Here is a 19,224-nt window from a genome sequence, read left to right as displayed (position 1 = left end):
TAAAAGCTTAAATTAACACAGTGTTTACCATATTTTGCAATAATTTATTCTCTCTTGTAATGCACTATACTGTACTTCATGGACACACAATAACCTGCTGACCCCTTTCAAAGCCTATCAATGTCTCTATGACTAGCCAACATCCTAAAACTGGAATGCCAGAACCTTGTGCTCCTCAGCTGCACCTCAAGGTGAAAATTTAGCTCTAGAGGAGTGTATCCAACTGAATAATTGTGCAGCTTCCAAAATGAATGCTTATTCATGCACAGACTATTAGACAGACCACATGTAGCATGTGTTAGTCACAAAAGCAATTAACAGCTGCTTTCATCAGCTTTTACTTAACACCTATTTGCAGTTTCTGTGCATTCCAATTTGCCTGAACAACAAAAGCAAAAAAAATTGCCCATTTCATTAACAAGTCTCATAAAAAAGACACTTTTGTTTCAATGGCACAAAATTAGCTCAATCATAGTATTTTTGAGTGAAGTTTTGCTCCACTAACAGCAGAGAAAAGATCTTCTCATGCATTAGAATGAACAAGTACATGAAAAACAAACCAATAAAATGTATTGTACACACAGAACTCAGGATGGAGAAAAAAAGATATTTCAACACTACAAGAGCTCTGATTCTTGTTAAACATGAACATTCAAATACTCAATAAACAAAAAATCACTATCAGTACTAGCTGCAGGTTTTTTCATACACTGCACCACCATGTTAAAAAAGCTTCAGTAATGGAACAAAATTAGAGCAAAAAAAAAACCACTTCACCAACTATAATCCAAGTTGAAATCCTTGTTTCCCTTATTTCACTTTAAAGTATACATTGTCATTCACACAACTACATTCTGGAAGATTTACAAACTCAAGTAATGCTTAGTTGTGGCAGTTTAGCTTTGTTTTCTGTGCCAGCTATGTAACTGAAGGTGCAGTTATTTCTGCATATATAACTGAAGGTGCAGGCTCATTTCTGGCCCTGCCCAGAGGCCCTGCAGGGGCAGGGAGGGGCACAGAGGGAAAGGTGACCCACGCTGCCACCTGAAGGACTGCCAAGAACCCAACTGGGGCAGTTTCATGTCACTGGATCTGAGCAGCCTCAGGACTTGAAAACTGCTGCTGCATTCCTGAAAACCAGTCCTGGGCCTGGAGTGTTTAATACTTTAGTTTTTATAGTCCTAACCAAGGAGTTGCTTTGGTTCCATTTTTAAAAATGTTTTAATCTGAGACACTGAGCATTAATGAGCTGTTTGTCCTGTGAAGAAGTTACTCACCTATCAACTTTGCAAGCTTTGTACCAGCCACCATACTCTCCAAAAGATGTGCCATCTTTTTGCTTTCCCTAGAACAAAGGTACAGTTGAAAAAAATCTGATTTGCAATCTAAACAAATATTAGCTCCAAAAAGGATTTACAACAACAGCCTTACTTTGCATTCTTCCCTCTCTTCTGCATGCATCCAGATAGGCTTATTTTCATCTGGTGAAACAAGAAAAGTATTTTATAGAAGAACAAAACTACTAGGTATTGATTGTTGTATTTTCACTACTCTGAAATAAAGCTGAGAACCAGGGAATTATACTATTGTTGCAAAAAAAACTTACTGTCCATACTAGAAGCAGCAGATAAATAAAACACACAGCCCTTTTACAGTTTTACAATTCTGTCTCTTTCTTATCTGAACTTAGAAACAGTTACTCCTGAGAAGCTTTGAAGTAAGTATACACTGTCACCCATTTGTCATGTGTCTAGTTCTGTGCTAGAGAACATGAATTTATTTCTTTCATCCTAACAACTACTTTGTCATCTACTAAGTGGTGCATATGCTACTGACATGGAATGCAGTGGAAATGCTTTAGTGGGATTTTTGCTTTATAAAATGCACATGACTTCAATGTACAGTGTAATTCTCAATGTAAAGGTATTTTCCCCATTAATATACCAAAAATACCAAAAGGTATTTTCCCCATTCCCTCAATGTAAAGGTATTTTCCCCATTCTTTAAATATGTTAATGGAGGGCTTGCATTAACAATTTATGTCACCAAAATCCTGCATTGACTTTTCCTGTGACTGGAAAGTGATGTACATTTTTCTGCCTCTATAAAAATACCAAAGTTGGGTTTAGTGGGGTGTAAGATAAATTAGGCCAGAAACAAAATCCATAAAATATAAACCCACTAAGTCTACCTCATGTTTTTAAATCAAATGTTTGCTGCTGTATCTAAAAGCTTTCTTATAATTAATGTTACTTCCAACACATCTGTCAGCTCGCCTTTTAAGTCCACCTAAAAGCAGACAACAATTTTAATCAGGACATTTCTTGCAAATTTTATTCCATAAGTACAAAAATAAAAAATAAATTCAAATCTAGGGACTCATTTTCTTACCATCTACAGAGCCAAACTCCCGTTCATGAGCACGAGTAAGAATCTCTTTGTATAAAGTTTCCGCTTGCTTAAACTTGCCCTGTTTTAGATAGCAGGATGCCTAAAAACAAAATACCCCCAAAAGATATCAGCACACTGCTTTATTTGTCTGTATAAACAAGAAATACAATACATTGTGGATAGAAGTGCACTTCAATTGTCTCAGGCCTACTTTGGGAAAGGCTTACCAGATTGTTCTTTGTTTTTGCAACATTTGGATCATCTGGTCCCAGCTTAGTTTGGTAGATTTCAAGTGCCCTCTGATAGTAATATTCAACTTCCTCATATTTACCCTGGTTCTGGCATAGCAAAGCCAAGTTATTTAACTGCTTGGCAACATCAGGGTGATCTTTCCCCAGGACCTGGAAATGAAATACACTGTATTAAAACATTCTCTAATCATCACGTCAGGGTCTAGAAGTAAATAATTTAGAAACATCCTGTTAGTTTTATTCCTCCTCAATTCAACAAAAGCAAAAGCTGCATTTCAAAGATATGAAAATGACTCAATTCTATTGCAAACTGAGAATGATGCAGAACAATCCGTAAGAGGAACAAAGTAAGTAGTAAAACAACATTATAGGGAAATTATTATTTATATAAAACAGAAGATGCACTCTCATGGACTAAAATAAATATCCACATAGAGAATAATCAACTTAAAAATTTTAACTAAGTTTAATTTTTTAATTCCAATGCTCTTGTCCAATCAAAGATTATTTTGCTATCAAAGGGGAAGGAAAAAGCTAAAGAAGGTTTCTCACAAAATACATAATTTAGCATACACCCAGAGTGCTCCAGCAATTCCGTAGCACTACTGGAATTTCCTACTGTTTTCAATTTCAGACACTCCTAACTACTAGGCATTGTTAACTCTGGGGTTTATCTGACAGATCTACCCAACCAAAGCATAAAAAAGTAAGCATTTAACTTTGCTTTCTCCTTCCCTAAGTCCCTTTAGAGGCTCTGTATTTGTCACTCCTACCTTTTCTCTGATTTCCAGAGCTCGCTTACACAAGGGTTCTGCTTCTTTGTACTTTCCCCGTTTACCATAGAGAACTGCAAGATTGTTAAGAGTTGCTGCCACCTGTCAAAAGCAGAGAAACATTAAGTACACTGAAATTTGCTGATACAAATGCTTGACAAATGAGCGTATCTGCAAGGCATTGATGTTATTAAATTTTCCATGCACAGGATAGATCTCTTGAAATTGGGTAGTGAAGAAATAATTATTATTAAATGCATATATACACAACAGAGGAAAGAAAAACCTAAATCATGAAGTAATTTTGCTTCCTTTGTGGAAATGTCATTTAGTGCGCACATCTTCACATGTTCTTCTCTTACACAGGCACCTCTCACATCTACACTTTGAGCTGCCCTGCATCCCCCAGGCCACGACAGTACCATATGAATTTTCCAAATGCTTGATTTACATTTCATTTATAAGCAGCAGTAAACAAAACCAGAATTGCCCCTTCAATCTGAGTATAGTAAAGAGATTTGAGTAAGCAAAAATTTTTCTTCACAAATTGATTTGTCACAAAAAATCCAGGCAATCCAAAATCAAGTATGGGCAAATTATTCATGGTGAAACAGCACTGAATAGAATGTGGCCTCCTACCTGTACTGTTTAAAGACAAGCCAGGTCTTACAACCTTTCCTGTTGAGTTTGACATTAGAATTAGTTGATAAAAAGTTGAGTGAAAACCAAACTAAAATGATGTTACTGCAAGTATACAAACCGCTGGATGATCTTTGCCCAAAGTCTTTTCACGGATGGCCAAGGCATCATTCAGGAGATTTGCTGCATCTTTGTATTTGTTCTGGTCTCTGAATTGTAAAGAGATGTAATTAACACTGGGGATTCAGGAATGAAAAATCATTAAAATTAAGCTGAGTTCACTGCTGACCTAAAGATGCTACTATTTAAGAATAATTGAGAATATATTAATAAATTAGGAAGTAGAACCCTGAAGCCTGTGACTGCAAATAGTTTAGTAGTTGAGGACTATGCTGAGCATGTACCATTTCTACACTGATGTCCAATTTCTACCTCTAGATTATCTTGAAGTGGGTAATCAAGACATGTCCCCTCAGCAGACAAAAAAAACCAAAAATCAAAATCAGCTTCATTCCCAAAGCAAAGGTATAGGTGAAAATAGAGCAGCTTGTTTGACTTTTAAATATAGGGAGACATACAAATATTTTAGGAACTTCTTTAGGGTTTTAATAATAATTTTAAAAAGGAAGATAGAACAGGGAAAAAATTCTAGTCTGAACATTAAAAGGTTGTAGCCAAACAACTAAGTATTTATTTCACTGGTATTTATCTATGTCAGCATACCAACCTGTACACCAAAGCAAGTATGTTCAACATAGTGGCAACATCAGGATGGTCATGACCTGAAGTCTTCTCCAGATCTTCAAGAGCTTGTTTACAGAGAGGCACAGCAACCTCATATCTACCTTGGGAAGCATACTGGATAACAAGATTATGTAGGGTCCGTAACCTTGCTGGAATTTCATAGCCCCCTTGTTGGGCAGCAGCTGCTGCACTGCTGTGCTGCTGTTGAACTGAAAGAAATCCACAAATTTCAACTTTTGTAAAAGATGACTGTAAATAAAACATTTCACTTGAGTGCTCAGTGGCACAAAATGAGACTCACTGAATTTTATTTCTTCAATACACAGAATTAGCATTAGAGCATAGGTCACAGCAGTCAGGCTGTCTTCAACAGTGACTGTGGAAGTATGATTGTTTTATTCCTTATATCCTGTCTAGTATTGTATTACTATTATTTTTACAGTTCTCATAGCTCAGAGGGCTAAATGTAATAAACTAATGAAGAAAGCAGGAAACTATTTTGGCTCAGCAAACCATTCTCAAGATGATTCAAAAATTTTGCACCTACAAATATCGCTGTTTTCATATGGCAAGGAACACCAACATACATAAGCTGAATATCTGCAGGAAACTTTTTCCTTTATTCTTCTTCTCTAAACATACTTTTTTTGTTTCCCTTTGTTTGCTATGCCAAGGAGCACGTAAGATTAGCACATAAAGGACTGAAACACCTTGGATGCCAGAAACAGCAGCTGCAACACAAAAGGCCCTGAGTCAAAGTCAACCTTCAAGTTTACTCACTAACCCTCAAGCTTAGCCACTTATTTTCCAGTAGCTCCTAACCTTTGGTTGCTGCAACCCTTACTCTCCTATTGCCCCCAAAAACCCTTAATCTCCTACTGCCTCCTTTTCTTTTCACCTGACCCATTTCTGAGACTTAGAATATTCTGTCTTGTTCATTTTCATTAAACTCTAGAGAACAAGTTTATCGTTCTCTGAGCCTGGCTTTATTCTCTCCTTTCTATTAAGCAAAAAACACTCTCACACAAAGTGGAAGCCTTTTTATGACAGTGGAATCACCCAAGTCCAAGCCTATACCCAGAGTCACTGCCTGCCAAACCACTGAAGAATTTCAGCATTTTTTTGGAAGGTCAGAGAAATCACTGACATGTCAACTTTGTCTTTTGTAAAGAGAAGTAAGGGAGCTTTGCCTCTCAACCTTCCAACTACAAAATTCTAGGGAAGCAAGGATGAGCTAGGAAGGAGCTCATGACAACAATGACCTGCTGCAAACCCTTCAAGCCTTCCCTTCAGTGCTGGTTATGGATAACTTTGCTGTGCTGACAAAAATGCAGTGTACCTTGTAGGCATGCCCATAAAGGAAATCTGAAATTGCTGATTGCAAAGGTGGGTCCCTTCAGACATTGTCCCTCAAGTCATTTTTGTGGTAAAAACCATTCTGCTCCCACCACACTGCACTGACTCCACATCATCAATATGTTCTATGTTAACAAATATACAAAAACCACATTCCACTAAGCAGAGCTTACTTATCTACCAAGAGCTTTATTCAATCATACTACCAAACATCTGCCTCAAGTTCCACAGCATATTCCTCAGACCTGCTCACCTGAAGACAAACAATGCTTCCACAATTAGTACTAAAACAAATGCAGACAATCTTAGCAAAGGACAAAAGACTATATGAAAAAGATTTCATACTGAAATCTGCCACAAAAATCTCAAATCAGATAATTTAAGAGGTCATAAACAGAATCCACTATCTGGTTAGAATCTGCCTCAGTCACTTGCAACTAACCATTCTGAGAACCCTAAGAAAGAAAACAGGAGAAATTCTGAATTTAAATCAGTCTGAACTTTACAGCACCTAGTAAACTCTAAAAAACCTAGGCCCCAGTTCTGTACACACCAATGTACAGAATGTAAATCAATTATTGGATTCCTTATTCTAGCAGAGGCATTCATCACTCCAGTTGTGTTGCAGTGGAATGGTGAAGCAAGCATTTTTTTAAAAGTACATTTTTATATTCTGCACTGCAGAAACACACCAACAATGTAAGCTGAAGTACACTTACTTCCTTGTCCTTGGTCATCCTCATCATTGGGAAATAGATCATCCAAAGGCTCTTTGGTGGAATCCGAATCTTTATCCTCCTACAGAACAAGCCCAAACCCAACAAATTAAATCTAAGGCATAAGAGGGCAGGCCAATTAACCAGCAATGTTAAAGGAAAACCCCACATTCAGAATTGACAAGAATAACATTTCTCACTGAAGTTTTATAAAGGTAGGTCTTATATTTTAATGTATTTACACACTCTGTCCCAAAACAATACAGGACACCTTCAGAAGGGCCAGGAATAGAAATGAGGTCTCCTAGATTTCAGTCTCAATTTGAGCACACAAGAACACATTTGCCATTCTCACAGAGGCACTAGGTCTCATGAAAGTACCCACTGAAGAGAAAGCACTGCTCAGTACAGAACTGTCCATGGTACCTTTTTTAGTCATAAACACAGTTATAGTTGGAAGATCTCAATTTCTGAGTACTCAACTTCTGTACAAATAATTAGATTTTGCAATTAGTCTGGAAGGTTCAAAAATCAAAAAAACAAAACAAGAACACTTGAAGTTCATTTCCAATAGTCTCCATCTGGAACTGTATTAATTTCTACACAATCCATCAGTTTAAAATGATTTTAAGGATCTAAATATAATTTCAAATATAAAATGAAGAGACAGATCATCTCTCAGCCCAGTTTCCTAAATGTTGAGCCTACACAATATAAACAGTTGAAGTTCTCAGAAAGGATGAGCTCAGTAAGGAGAAAACCCAGAGGCAGAACACATTCTTATTTTTCTGTCTCTCCAATCAACACCTTTTTCCACAGATGAGAAAAAGCCAACTGCTGCTGCTGGCATTCAAATTCAATGATGGCAGAGCAAGGGCACTGTAAAACCAGCAAACTGATGGGACTACACCTCAGATAAGATGTTCATAATTTTAAATGTTGATTCCAACCTCATACTGAGCCCATACAACTAATTATTACAAAGGCTAGAAGCAGACACTGTCCATATGGTTAACAAAACTATAAAGATGCTTGGCTTATTTGGACTCTATTTGTTAATTAAACTTCAAATAATGGAGCTACTTAATTCATCTGCAGAGTACAGTCTGACAATACAGCACATCACAATCTCAACATTCCCTCCTCTTGCCCTTTTCTGAACAGGCTTCACTGGCAAATTCATCTACAAATACCAACTCATGGAACAGCACTGAAAAATTCCAGGTCCAATCGACGAAAAAAACTCTCACCATGTACAATATTTTTAAAAGGATTAATCAAGCAGTCAGTTAAGCATGAGTAAATCACACTTATTTTCAACCATTAAAATTGCTGAAATAATTAGTTATGAAAACTGCACTTTCCCAGACACCACTGAGAAGGTCTGAACACACAAAATTAGATCTTTCTCTACAGTGCCACCTAACCTAAGGAAGCCAAATAAAAGTATAAAATGAAGGGCAAATAAATCAGAAGTCTTTTTAAGCAGTAAGTTCCTTCTGTAAATTAAAGTTGTGTCCATTTTCTCTCTGAAACTAAGAATATGTAACACAATGGGCCTGTATATATGCAGATGATTACAGTGTCTGGCAGACGGTCCTGAAAGGGGATTCACTAACATCTTATCCTTGTGCAAATTCTCAACAGATACAAAAGCTGTGATTTCACAAGACAAAAATGAAGTATTTTTCCTGCAGTCAAAATAAGCCAAGTCCTCTAGGGATGTAAAATGTCTCACAGCTTAGATTTCTCACTTATTTTTACTGCTAAGTTTATGGAAGTGAGATTTTTGCTTTGGCCCAGTTCTTCACATTTTTAAGCTACTAAATGAGTACTTATCAATTCTGTTCCTCATGTATTTTATTATCTGTATACAGCAAAATATATACTCTCTTAAAATAAGAATGAGCTCTCAGAATCATTCTGCAAACTATGTGATACTAGTACAAGGTAGTAGTTTAATGACAATTGTATCTAAGGGACAAATAAAATCTATCTGTTATTTCTTGTTAAACAGGCAGATTACAACACATGTAAATGTAAGGTGCTTTTACTGTTTTACTATGGAGGTACTTACTGATGGTGAAATATCATCATCATATTTTTTTAATTGATTCATGAATTCTAGGTGTTTCTTTTCCTCCTCCAGCTGAGCCACAGACTGCTCACTCTTCTGCAGTTTCTGCTGTGTATTGGCGAGCTCATCCCGCAGCCACTGATTCTCCTGGCACAGCCGGCGAACCTGAGCCCGCAGCTTCTGCTTCTCTGATTCCACTGCATTTAAGTGATTTGACAAAGCCATCATTACCTGAAAAGCAGAATGTGTCACATGGCATACTTCCCCTAGAATACAGTCCTGTTCATAACATACAAGGCTTTCATTATTTAAACCTGTGTCAGCTGTGAAATCTGGTAAACATTTCTTTTTCTCTTCATTTTAGATATGGTTCTCACTTTCCCTCTAAACCTTTTTACCATTCAGAGTGATTTGGGCTGGAAGGGGCCTCTGAGATCACTTCCAGCCCCCTGCCATGGGCAGGGACACCTTTCCACTAGACCAGGTTGTTCAAAGCCCCATCCAGCCTGGCCTTGAACACTTCCAGGGACAGGGCACATGTTCCCCTACCTCGCCACCCTCACAGGGAAGAATTTCTTCCTAAATTCAGCCTAAACCTATTTTCTTTCAGTTTGAAGCCATTCTACCTTGTCCTATCACTGCATGACTTTTCAAAGCCCCTCTTCTTGTAACCCCTTGTAGCCCTGGAAGGGGCTCTAAGACTTCCCTGCAGCTTTCTCTTCTCCACCTCTCTCAGCCAATCTCCAGCCCCAGTTGTCATCCTGTGCCTCCTCTGGACCTGCTCCAACAGGTCCCTGTCCTTCCCTTGCTGGGGTCCCAACCTACAGGAACTCTTCACTAAATAATTGTTTTCCATGATGCTATCAGAAGTTAAAATTGTTTCAGAATTCCCTGAACATTGAATATAATCTTAAAATACATGAAAAATTTGAACTAGATTACTCAACTGGAAATCTTTGTTCCACTAACATAAAATGGAGCAGTAATACATTCAACTTGCAAGATCACAAAAATAACCCGAAACCTGACACAGAGTTCTAATTTAGCACCTTCCAGACAAAAAAGGGATTTGTTTACATGCTTATATCTCCTAAATTGAACACCTCAGCACAATGGTAACACTTCAAAGGGATATTTATTTCACTGAGATCTGCATGTGCAACTGAACACACAATTTATAGATGCATTTTATACTACTAACCATAAGCTGGAGTGTGCAGACTTTCAAACACAGTCACGTTAAGGGCAAAAAATAGAACATCCATAAAAGCAGCTTACTTGGACTGGGTTGGGGTTTTTTTGCTGAGCAAAGTTAAATGAAAAAGGAGCTTATTAAGTGACAGCCAAACACTACCAGCAGAAGATATTCTCCCTTCACTGTTTATGCACTCTCCCACTGACACATGTAGAACAGCTGGCAGCAGTCCCAGGATGCACACCTTGCCAGAGTGGACCATTGGTAAGAGTACAAATCTTTCAGATCTTTTAGACATCCAAGTTTCTTGTATTTCATCTCAAGTTCATGTTTTTTTTAAAAACAAAGTTATCTTTAAGTGGTTTTAAACTAAGTATTTAATATGAAACAGATTGTGTCCTTAGCTGAAATTTCAGGTGTCAAAATGTTCATTGAGACTTTAGAAGCTAATTTTTCCTATAAAGGTAAGGAAAACTCCAGGTATAATTTCCTAATACAAGTTCAAAGCTCCAGACTTCAGCACCTATCTATTTACATATTAAAAACAGTTCTAATATTTTAATTACTTGGCCAATTCAAACAGTGGCATTTATATAATGAGAAAGCATATTCAGGAAAATAGGGTGAACATATTCAAACACTGAAGAAGCTACAATGGCAAACTAAAGTATTTTGTAATCTTACTCACTAGAATTATCTGAAAGAAAAGTCTGATTACTTCTTCAGCAAAGTCAGTTTCATTTTCATGGAAATAACACATCACCGGACCTACATGCATGCCACAAAAAAATCTATTTCCATATCTTAAATTTAAAAATTTAAAAAAAATATACATTGTTATAACTCAAAGCATTCAGGAAGAGTAGCCTTATCAGGTCTGAGAGCAGCAGTCTGAAGTGTAATTGGCTCCCTAACAAAGGCAGCAAATGCAGACTTCTTGGCTCCTCACCACCACAGTTCACAAAGTACCATGGGAGGCAAACAAGGCAGGAACACCTGCAACTGAGGCTCCTGATAGAGTAAAATTCAGAACTGGCTTCTCACAGTCCTAATACTACACAGAGTTGCTTTTTCACTGGCACATCATCTACAACCAACCATTAAAGGTAACTCAACTATTGCAATTTTACTCCATGTTATCTTCTAGCATTTTCCTCCTGAACAAGAACATATCAAAGAATATAAAACATAGACACTAAGGCCTGACAGTTTGTCCAAGGCTTCTACATTCCCCTGCCTGATAACCCACATTTCATTCTCTCAGCCTCAATTCACCATGATCCAATGCACACAGCTTCCAGATCAGCACACAATAACAGCTCAGTCCAGAAGAGAAGTCTGAGCACAGTTACAGACCAACAGAAAGCCTATTAATGTAGAACTAACTCATTGGCATTTTCAACTCATTTGCAAACACTCTCCTGTTTTATAGGGATGACTGTCATATCACATCATTTCAGGTTTTTGATTTAGTACAGAATATCATAAATATAGTCCTGACAACCCAATAAACATACAACTTTTCACTTATCTTCTGCAGATGGTATCTTCATCAGCTAAGAGTCCACAGAAATTAGAGTCCTCTCTTTAATGCATCAGTCAAAGTTGTTCAGATTCTGTACTCAGGTCTTAAACTTTAAAATGCTTTTAGTTTCAATTTTGGTTTAGTAAAATGTTCAATCAACATTAGAGATTCTTAAGCTCTAAAAGCATCATGTGCTACTATAAAAAAGTCTGAGTCAAGGGAATATAAACATGAATTTAAGGCTACACCAAAGCTCAAAGGCTGGAGAAAATACATTTATTATATGTGTGTTTGTTTGAGACCTTTCTATGCCATCTTTTAGAGTTAAAATGCCACTGCTCAGTTCTTGAGCTGCTTGAACATTACCAGCCTGATGTGGAAAGTCTAAACGGAAAATGTTTAGACTGAATGCCACTGATGTCAAGTGGAGCCCAGTCATGAGTTTCAGTACTTTAACACTAACCCCATAATCAGTTCTGTAACACAGCATGAGGTACAGTAACTACCCCTATTAATTACAGCAGCTTTTGTCCATTATATACAAGAATAATATAAATGCCCCTGCATATCACAAATACCTGGGGAGAAATGTCTGAAATGCTTCATTTTTACCACAACTTTACCTGTGCTTCACTAAGGCCAAGCTCCAGCATTTCCAGTGACTTTCGAATCATGTTTGATTTTTCTTCAACCAGATTAGTTTCATCATCTTTCTTCAAACATTTCAAAGTTTCAAGTAAGCTCTGTAAAATTGAATTGTGTTCATTCTTCAGTGCCTCTAGTCCATTAATCACTTGCTTAGTTTTGGCAATGATTTCATCTTGAGTAAGCTTCTCCAACTTCTCTTCCTTTAAATACACCATTGTGGACATGTTTTCATACATTCTGAAAAGGAAGAATATGCTAGTTAGTACAAAAGGAAAAATAAAATAAGCATATAAGTGAATAAAGTTTGAAAGGTATATTCAGAATACAATTATATTTGTGCACAATTTTTACAGTATTTCATGTCCTGAGTTTGTACAGTGTCAACTTCCCCAGTTTCTATTTCCAGATTTAACATTGACACTCATTGATAAACCAAAAAACAACATATCATGAAACACAGACTATGACATGGCAACAGAATTTGTAGCAACTACTGAGAAACAGGGCTGCACCTCCAGGATTCTGTTTGTGAAAAAGCAAAGTAGGTGGTGTATAAAATACACACCATAATAAATATAGCTATTTGCAGATGCCACTGATCTGCAGTTCTCTAAAAAAAAAACTCACAGGATGGAGCTTGAAGAATTTGAAGAAATATCACATAGCCTTCTGAAAGAGTTCATCAGTCAGTCATGAGAAAAGTCATCTTTCTCCTGTAAAAAGGTAACACCAGCCTCATCCTTTCCCAAGGACTACAAAAGCTCTTACCACTACGTATTTTGAACATCACAACTACCCCCAGGACAACTTTAATTCACTATTTTAACTCTAAACACATTGATATTCAATTGCCTACAGGTCTAGATGCAGCTGTTTTGATGAAGATGGAACACCTGTCTCATGCCAGAAAAAACAGTTTGTATAGTACAGCCCTTGCAGCAAGAAACATTTCACTGTGCTATTTTATCAGTATCTAAAGCATTACACTAAAGATAGTAAATTTCTGGATGTTTGTCAACACCTCTACCAAATGCAAATGAAGACCCAGAAAAGCTTAGAGACTCAGATTCTCTAATTATCACACATGCTGTTACTGAACTGACAAACAAGCTTATAAATGTAAAAATGCAAACAGAAGACACACAAAATATTTGACCCTTTTTAAATGTCACCAGAAGAATGTTCTATAATGAAAATAAAGACTTGAGAAATTACTGCTCTATACCTCAGCTATTCAAATCTTTGAGTGAACCAGGAAGTATAAATTAGAATAAAATAGGGAAGATTTTTCAAAAGCAATAAATTACCCCATGTATGTGAAGACACCTGGGTAAGCATTGACAAACTAACATTTAAAATTAATTAAAACTTTGTACTACAAAAGCTAGTCTAATTTTAGGAGAAAGCAAATAAATTTGGAACCATTTAAGTCTTGAATTAAGACTGTAAGAAGATGCACAAATGCACATCATGACAACAGCCAAAGGATGTGCTCTTATGCTTTTGTATTATATTAAAAATAAAAGGCTGCTCTTTCTGTTTATATGTGCTCAAATTACCTCTCTGTGATGATCTCCTGCAATACAATACCCAAAAGGCACAGCCACTTGTTACCAAACCAAAGCTGTAGATGACAGTAGGATTTTTTTGTAATTATCTGAAAACACAGAATTTGGGGAAGTGTGAACTTGGTTTTACCCAGATTTGTGAATATGAAGTTACTGAAGTACAGTAACTTCATATTCACAAATAAATCAATATAAAACATATAAATCTGATAAAAAACCATATAAATCTGGTAAATCTAGTATAAAGCAACTAATCTAGCATGGCATAAGAAATTAACCCATGAAGACCTGATGAGGAGAATGACATTTGCACATTTCCCACTTCTAACCTGAGAACTATAACCCAGAATGCTTAAAAAGACAGTTTTAAAGTACAGAAGTTATGTAGAAAAATGAACTGCAATTTAATGTGGACTAAATTTGCAAATAAATGCTTCTAACACACAGTCATATAGGAAATGGTTATGGGTTATACTAACTTCAGCACACAACCCTAATTAGCCCTGGCACACTTTCACAGCCTCAATTAACAATTTCCATCCTGAATGCACAGCACTGAACCTTTGGTTATAAAGAAGTAAAACCAGCAGAGGCATCTAATGAAGTGACTATTTGTATATCTTTTGTGAACAGAGATAGCAGCAATTCCTTCTGCATGCCTCAATATTCTGTCATTTTACAGCAAAATGAAAAGCAGATGTTTGCATACATTTATGTAATGCACACATAGATACTGTCTTTAAAAAATCACACATTTTAAACACCTCAGTAGAAATAAAATTAATTCTAAGTGATGAATACAGATGAATACAGATAAATTAACAGATAAATTAAAAGGCCCAGAATACTGGCTGGATATATTGAAGCTGTAACTAAGAATGGCCAAGCCAGCACAGCATCTTTTGAAGATAAAAGCAGGTTTAAACAAGATGGGGCAAAACCACACTCAAACCATCCCAGCAGCAGACCTGCTTTATGAATACATTCCCCCTGTCTCACTCCATGTGCCAGGCTTTTTAGCTGCCTCATTCCAACCCCAATGTAGCTAAAAGCTTCCATTGCCTCTGCACTAGCAGCACAAGGGATCTGCTGGAGCTGGAGCCAAGCCAAAAGCTGCATCCAGACAGACTGACACGAAGGTCCTTGCAGCCTGCCAGAGGATTCTCAAGTCTCCTCTAGTGAACACTGTTAGAACCCCAATCTCTCCCACTGACAGGAAAGGAATAAATATTTTGGGGTAAGTTTTGAGGGGTGTCTGTTGGTGTTCAGAGTTTTTATAGACTGTGCTTGGGAGAATAATTTAGAAAACAGGAGGATAACAAACATCTAATTTGTCCTGCTATCAAATCTGACTCTGCAGGAGTAAAATTTATGAATAAATATCTAATAGCCTTTAAGGGCAGTAAGTGAAGGTGTGGTGCTATCATGATTTTTTTTTAAATGTATTTTACAAAAGATCATTGCCTGTTCACCAAACAAGCCCATATTTCAATACATAATAATATAACTGGGGAAGGTTTTGTAAAGGACAAGGACTTGGATTCAGTGACCCCTGTGAGTCCCTTCCAACTCAGCATATTCTGGGATTCTGTAAATTAGATCTGAATGTCCTGAGGCAGCAAATGTCACACAGGAAGCAAACAAATGAAGTTTGTATGCAGGATGTATACAGAGGAAAGGAGACAAAACCTAGCCAGCCTGTTGTCACTTCCCAAAAAATGTTAACTCTTTTTTCCTATACATTTCCCTACAGAAAAAAAAAATAGTGTAGGCAAAGGCTTCTTAAGCTCCTGTAAATTTTGTCCTGCACTCCACTGCACTGCAAATTTCTAGATTCAAATACTAGTTTTCAGCTCAGTATACAACTGAAAACAAAGCAAAGAATTAAGATGTACAAAGGTTTATAAAACAGAATTTTGGATGAGGAAAAAAAATATGCAATGCAGCCAGACTTACAGATCACTAGCTGGCTTAAGAAATTTACCTATTATATTAAGTATGTGTCTGTGTAGATCTTGAATATTATCCTCCTTCTTTGTTTGTGATAATATTGACTATACTGAAGTCCAAAAGTCACTTAATGCTTTCCAACTTCTAGAAAAACCAAGTCACTGCCTTAAAACACACCAAAATAAGTTAATTTTGACAGATCAACATAAAACCCCCTGCAACTAAAGAGGATTCCACAACATTTTGTAACAAACTCAAAACAAAGAAATGGACTGAGAATAGCAAGAGTCTGAACCAAAGAAAGCAAGGCCAAACCTTCCAGTCTGCAACCACTGGGATAATCTCATCATATACAAACAACTTAAGTGGCTGCTATCTTTAATCAGTTTAAGTATTTTGTTATTCATAAAACTTTCAAACCAACTACACTAGTAATGCTGACATCACAGATTTCTGCCTAAATTTTTCCACAGACATATACATATCACAGCCAGCTACTAAGCTCTCCAGCTCACATTTAAAGATCTCTTACAGAGCTTTTCCTACCCAGGTGCTTTTAAAGAAGAGTTGTTTTCCTGCAGGTCACTTCAATATATTCTTGTGCCAAAACATGTATGAATCCCTCTTTGCATAAGAAAACTTATCAAGAAAGAATTTCATTCTAACAACTCACAATACTTTTTTTTCCTTGACTAAAGATTAGCATGGGTCCTAAAAACAAATAAATAAAACCATTCTAATTTTTCTTCCTTGGTCTGAATCCCTAAAGACTTCCCCTCTCTGTATTGATATTTTTATTATTTAATGAGTTTCAAGTACTAAAAGCTTGGAAGATAAATTTTTAATGTACTTAGTGTCTGATCAAAATTGTTGCAAAATATAATTTTAAGTAAATAAATTATAAAACCCCCCAAGTCTAAACTGCTTTGTCAAGTGAAATTCTCCCTAAACTTTTTCTCTGAATGTACAGCTAACAGACAGCATAGCTGAAAATGAATGTGTTCAATGTGTTCATTCATTTTCAAATAATTCAAATAATGTGTTTGCATATAAAAAAGAGTAAATCATCTCCCCAACAGTAAAAGCTGCTGCAGGACTGGCTCAAGCCATACCTAGGGGCTCTGTCACCGACATGCACTGCAAATTCCACAAAGTTACAGTGAAAAGTTAAATTAATTTGAGCTTTTTGTATCTCTAATAGGAACCTAACAGTTCACAGTTTCCTAACAATAATCAGTCTATTCAAGGCTTTTAACCCTAATTTCACTCTTAGTGCCTCCTAATTAAATGGCAAGGTTTAGCATCCTACATCTGCCATGTCCTTGCTTCAATTTTGTATGAGCTGCAAATTACAAGTCATTAATTCCCTGCTCAGAGCAAGAACACATCTCATTACATCATGGAAGGCACCATCCTCAAATACCACGAGCTGCTTTAACTGCTGATCTTCATAATGTGGAAAACTGCCTTCTCAAACAACCAGCAAAACATTACAGGCTGTTCCAAGAACAAAAACTAAGCAACAAAGGCAAGAGATGAAAAGCAGTTTGGGAAGGACTGAGCAGCGTGTCAAACACCGCATCAGCCGCACCCCTGCTGCAGGCGGCTCAGCAACAGCAGAAAGGACAAGGATGAATCACTCATGGATGCCTTGCATACGCTCAGAAAGGTATTTGTAAAAGCACTCACATAACAAACACTCCATTTGGACTATATTGCTGTTATGGCTTTCAGTCAGAATCTCCAAGTCTGAAAGAACAATGATTATCTGTTGTTTTTTTCAAATTTAAGATGTTACATTTCTCTTTACCTGCGAGACTATTTCTGCTGTCACAAGTCATATTCCCATAAGGAGTATTTATAATCTCTTCTTTTTTGTCTGATTTGCATTCCTTTTACTTAAAATGATCCCTTACAGTCAGGAATTTTGTTCCATTACATGATCCCTAAACTCCCAGAGGAAAGTAGCTTTTCCCTCTTGACATATTCAGGACTGCAGCTTCCCTGCCTGCCAGTGCTAGTCATCACTCTTCCCATCATCTATATTTCAATCTGCATAAAATAGAAAATGTGGAACTGCACCTGCAAACAGTGTCCTGGTGGAGGTCAGACTTAAGGCACAGTGGCTGACCCAGTTCTATAAACAGAACACTGCTGCACTTCTGCTCTGCCCCGGCTTTCCAAATGCGTGAGCTCAGAAAGCACCTTCAGCATTTAACACAAAGGTACACCGGCTGCCTTAAAGTAACTCGCTGAGGACAATCAGCAGCACATTCTGGAGGCTGTAAATCACTGACCAGAAGCACGTAAGAGGATGGAGCTGCACACGACCCAGCAACCAGTATCAAGCTACAGAGAAACTCCCCCTCCACAAGGGGAATCACTTTTTCTACCCATTACCAGCTAGTAAGTAGTTAAATTTAAAACCATCTTTCTGTGCTCCTCCTGCCAGCCTTCAATTCAGAGCTAGCCCTGAATGCAGAAGTCTGCCCTACCACTTGGTTTAAAGTGAAGGTATGCTAGGTAAATAAATGTCCTGTAAAAAGGATATTTATACTTCTTTAAAGTCAAAGGCACATATCCCAAGAAAAGCTCAGAATCACATCTGGAATTTGACCTACAGCCTTAACATCACAAAATGTCTGTGTTGGTAAGTAAACTGGACAAACACTCAACCTTTGCAAAGTTTTGGCATTTCTAAAGGCAAGCCCAGGGATTTCTGAAGAAATGCACAGGACATGTACAATAAACAAATAATAAGGACAGCTGGACTAAAAGGAGTAAAACAAAACCCCCCTGGAATACTGGCAGAAATCCCCACATCTCCAGCAAGGCTGCTGCTTTTCTCCCATGACTGCCAGGAGCAGCCCACTCTCCACATGGCAGCAGTGGGAAGAGGCTGTGGTGGCCTCACGTTCTACCCCTGCAGCACAGCAGCTCCACCTCTGAAAAACACTGTAAGCTCTAGAAAACCTCAATGGCTACCAAAGCCCATGCACTGCATTAAACTATGTTTAAGTGAAGAGGATTATGTACTTGTTTAGCTGAAGAACACAGACACTGTACATCTACCTTGATAAATCTTGGAATGTTTTAATGTTGGGGCCAGCTATTAAAAAAATTACAAATCATACCTTTCAGGGGAAATCTTCAGATTCTTCTCAAATGAAAAAATTATTACAGAGAAACTCAGACTAACAAACCATATTTGCTAAAAAGAAGAGATGATAGCAAAAATAGCTCCTATAAAACCCTTACCAAGGGTGAAGCTGACAATTCTCTTTGAGAAAGCACAAGCTAAGATGATTTGCACTGCTGAGAAAGTACAAGCTAGAAGATTTGCTCTGCAGCAGAGTCCTTTGATTTAGATTTCTGTAGCATGCTACTTCAA

The 19,224-nt window shown here is 37.3% G+C and overlaps 1 protein-coding gene across 4 annotated transcripts in view; it reads right to left on the bottom strand.

Annotated features, from left to right (window-relative positions):
• Positions 1–19,224, bottom strand: part of KLC1 (kinesin light chain 1) — a 43,165-nt gene that overhangs the window by 13,645 nt on the left and 10,296 nt on the right. For all 4 annotated transcript variants that reach the window (XM_054286923.1, XM_054286922.1, XM_054286924.1 and 1 more), the window contains exons 2-11: positions 12,291–12,552; positions 8,948–9,178; positions 6,874–6,952; positions 4,782–5,007; positions 4,176–4,263; positions 3,416–3,517; positions 2,619–2,792; positions 2,392–2,491; positions 1,432–1,481; positions 1,278–1,345 (exon numbers count right to left, since the gene is read on the bottom strand). In XM_054286923.1, the coding sequence (XP_054142898.1) occupies positions 1,278–1,345; positions 1,432–1,481; positions 2,392–2,491; positions 2,619–2,792; positions 3,416–3,517; positions 4,176–4,263; positions 4,782–5,007; positions 6,874–6,952; positions 8,948–9,178; positions 12,291–12,551 (1,379 nt within the window). In that variant the 5' untranslated portion in view covers position 12,552. The remainder of the gene's footprint in view (positions 1–1,277; positions 1,346–1,431; positions 1,482–2,391; positions 2,492–2,618; positions 2,793–3,415; positions 3,518–4,175; positions 4,264–4,781; positions 5,008–6,873; positions 6,953–8,947; positions 9,179–12,290; positions 12,553–19,224) is intronic.

Source organism: Melozone crissalis, unplaced genomic scaffold (assembly GCF_028551555.1).
Source record: "Melozone crissalis strain CALT ecotype California unplaced genomic scaffold, PUWL_Pcris_2 ptg000056l_1, whole genome shotgun sequence".
Classification (NCBI taxonomy): Eukaryota; Metazoa; Chordata; class Aves; order Passeriformes; family Passerellidae; genus Melozone; species Melozone crissalis.
This window is presented reverse-complemented; position numbering and strand designations above follow the sequence as displayed.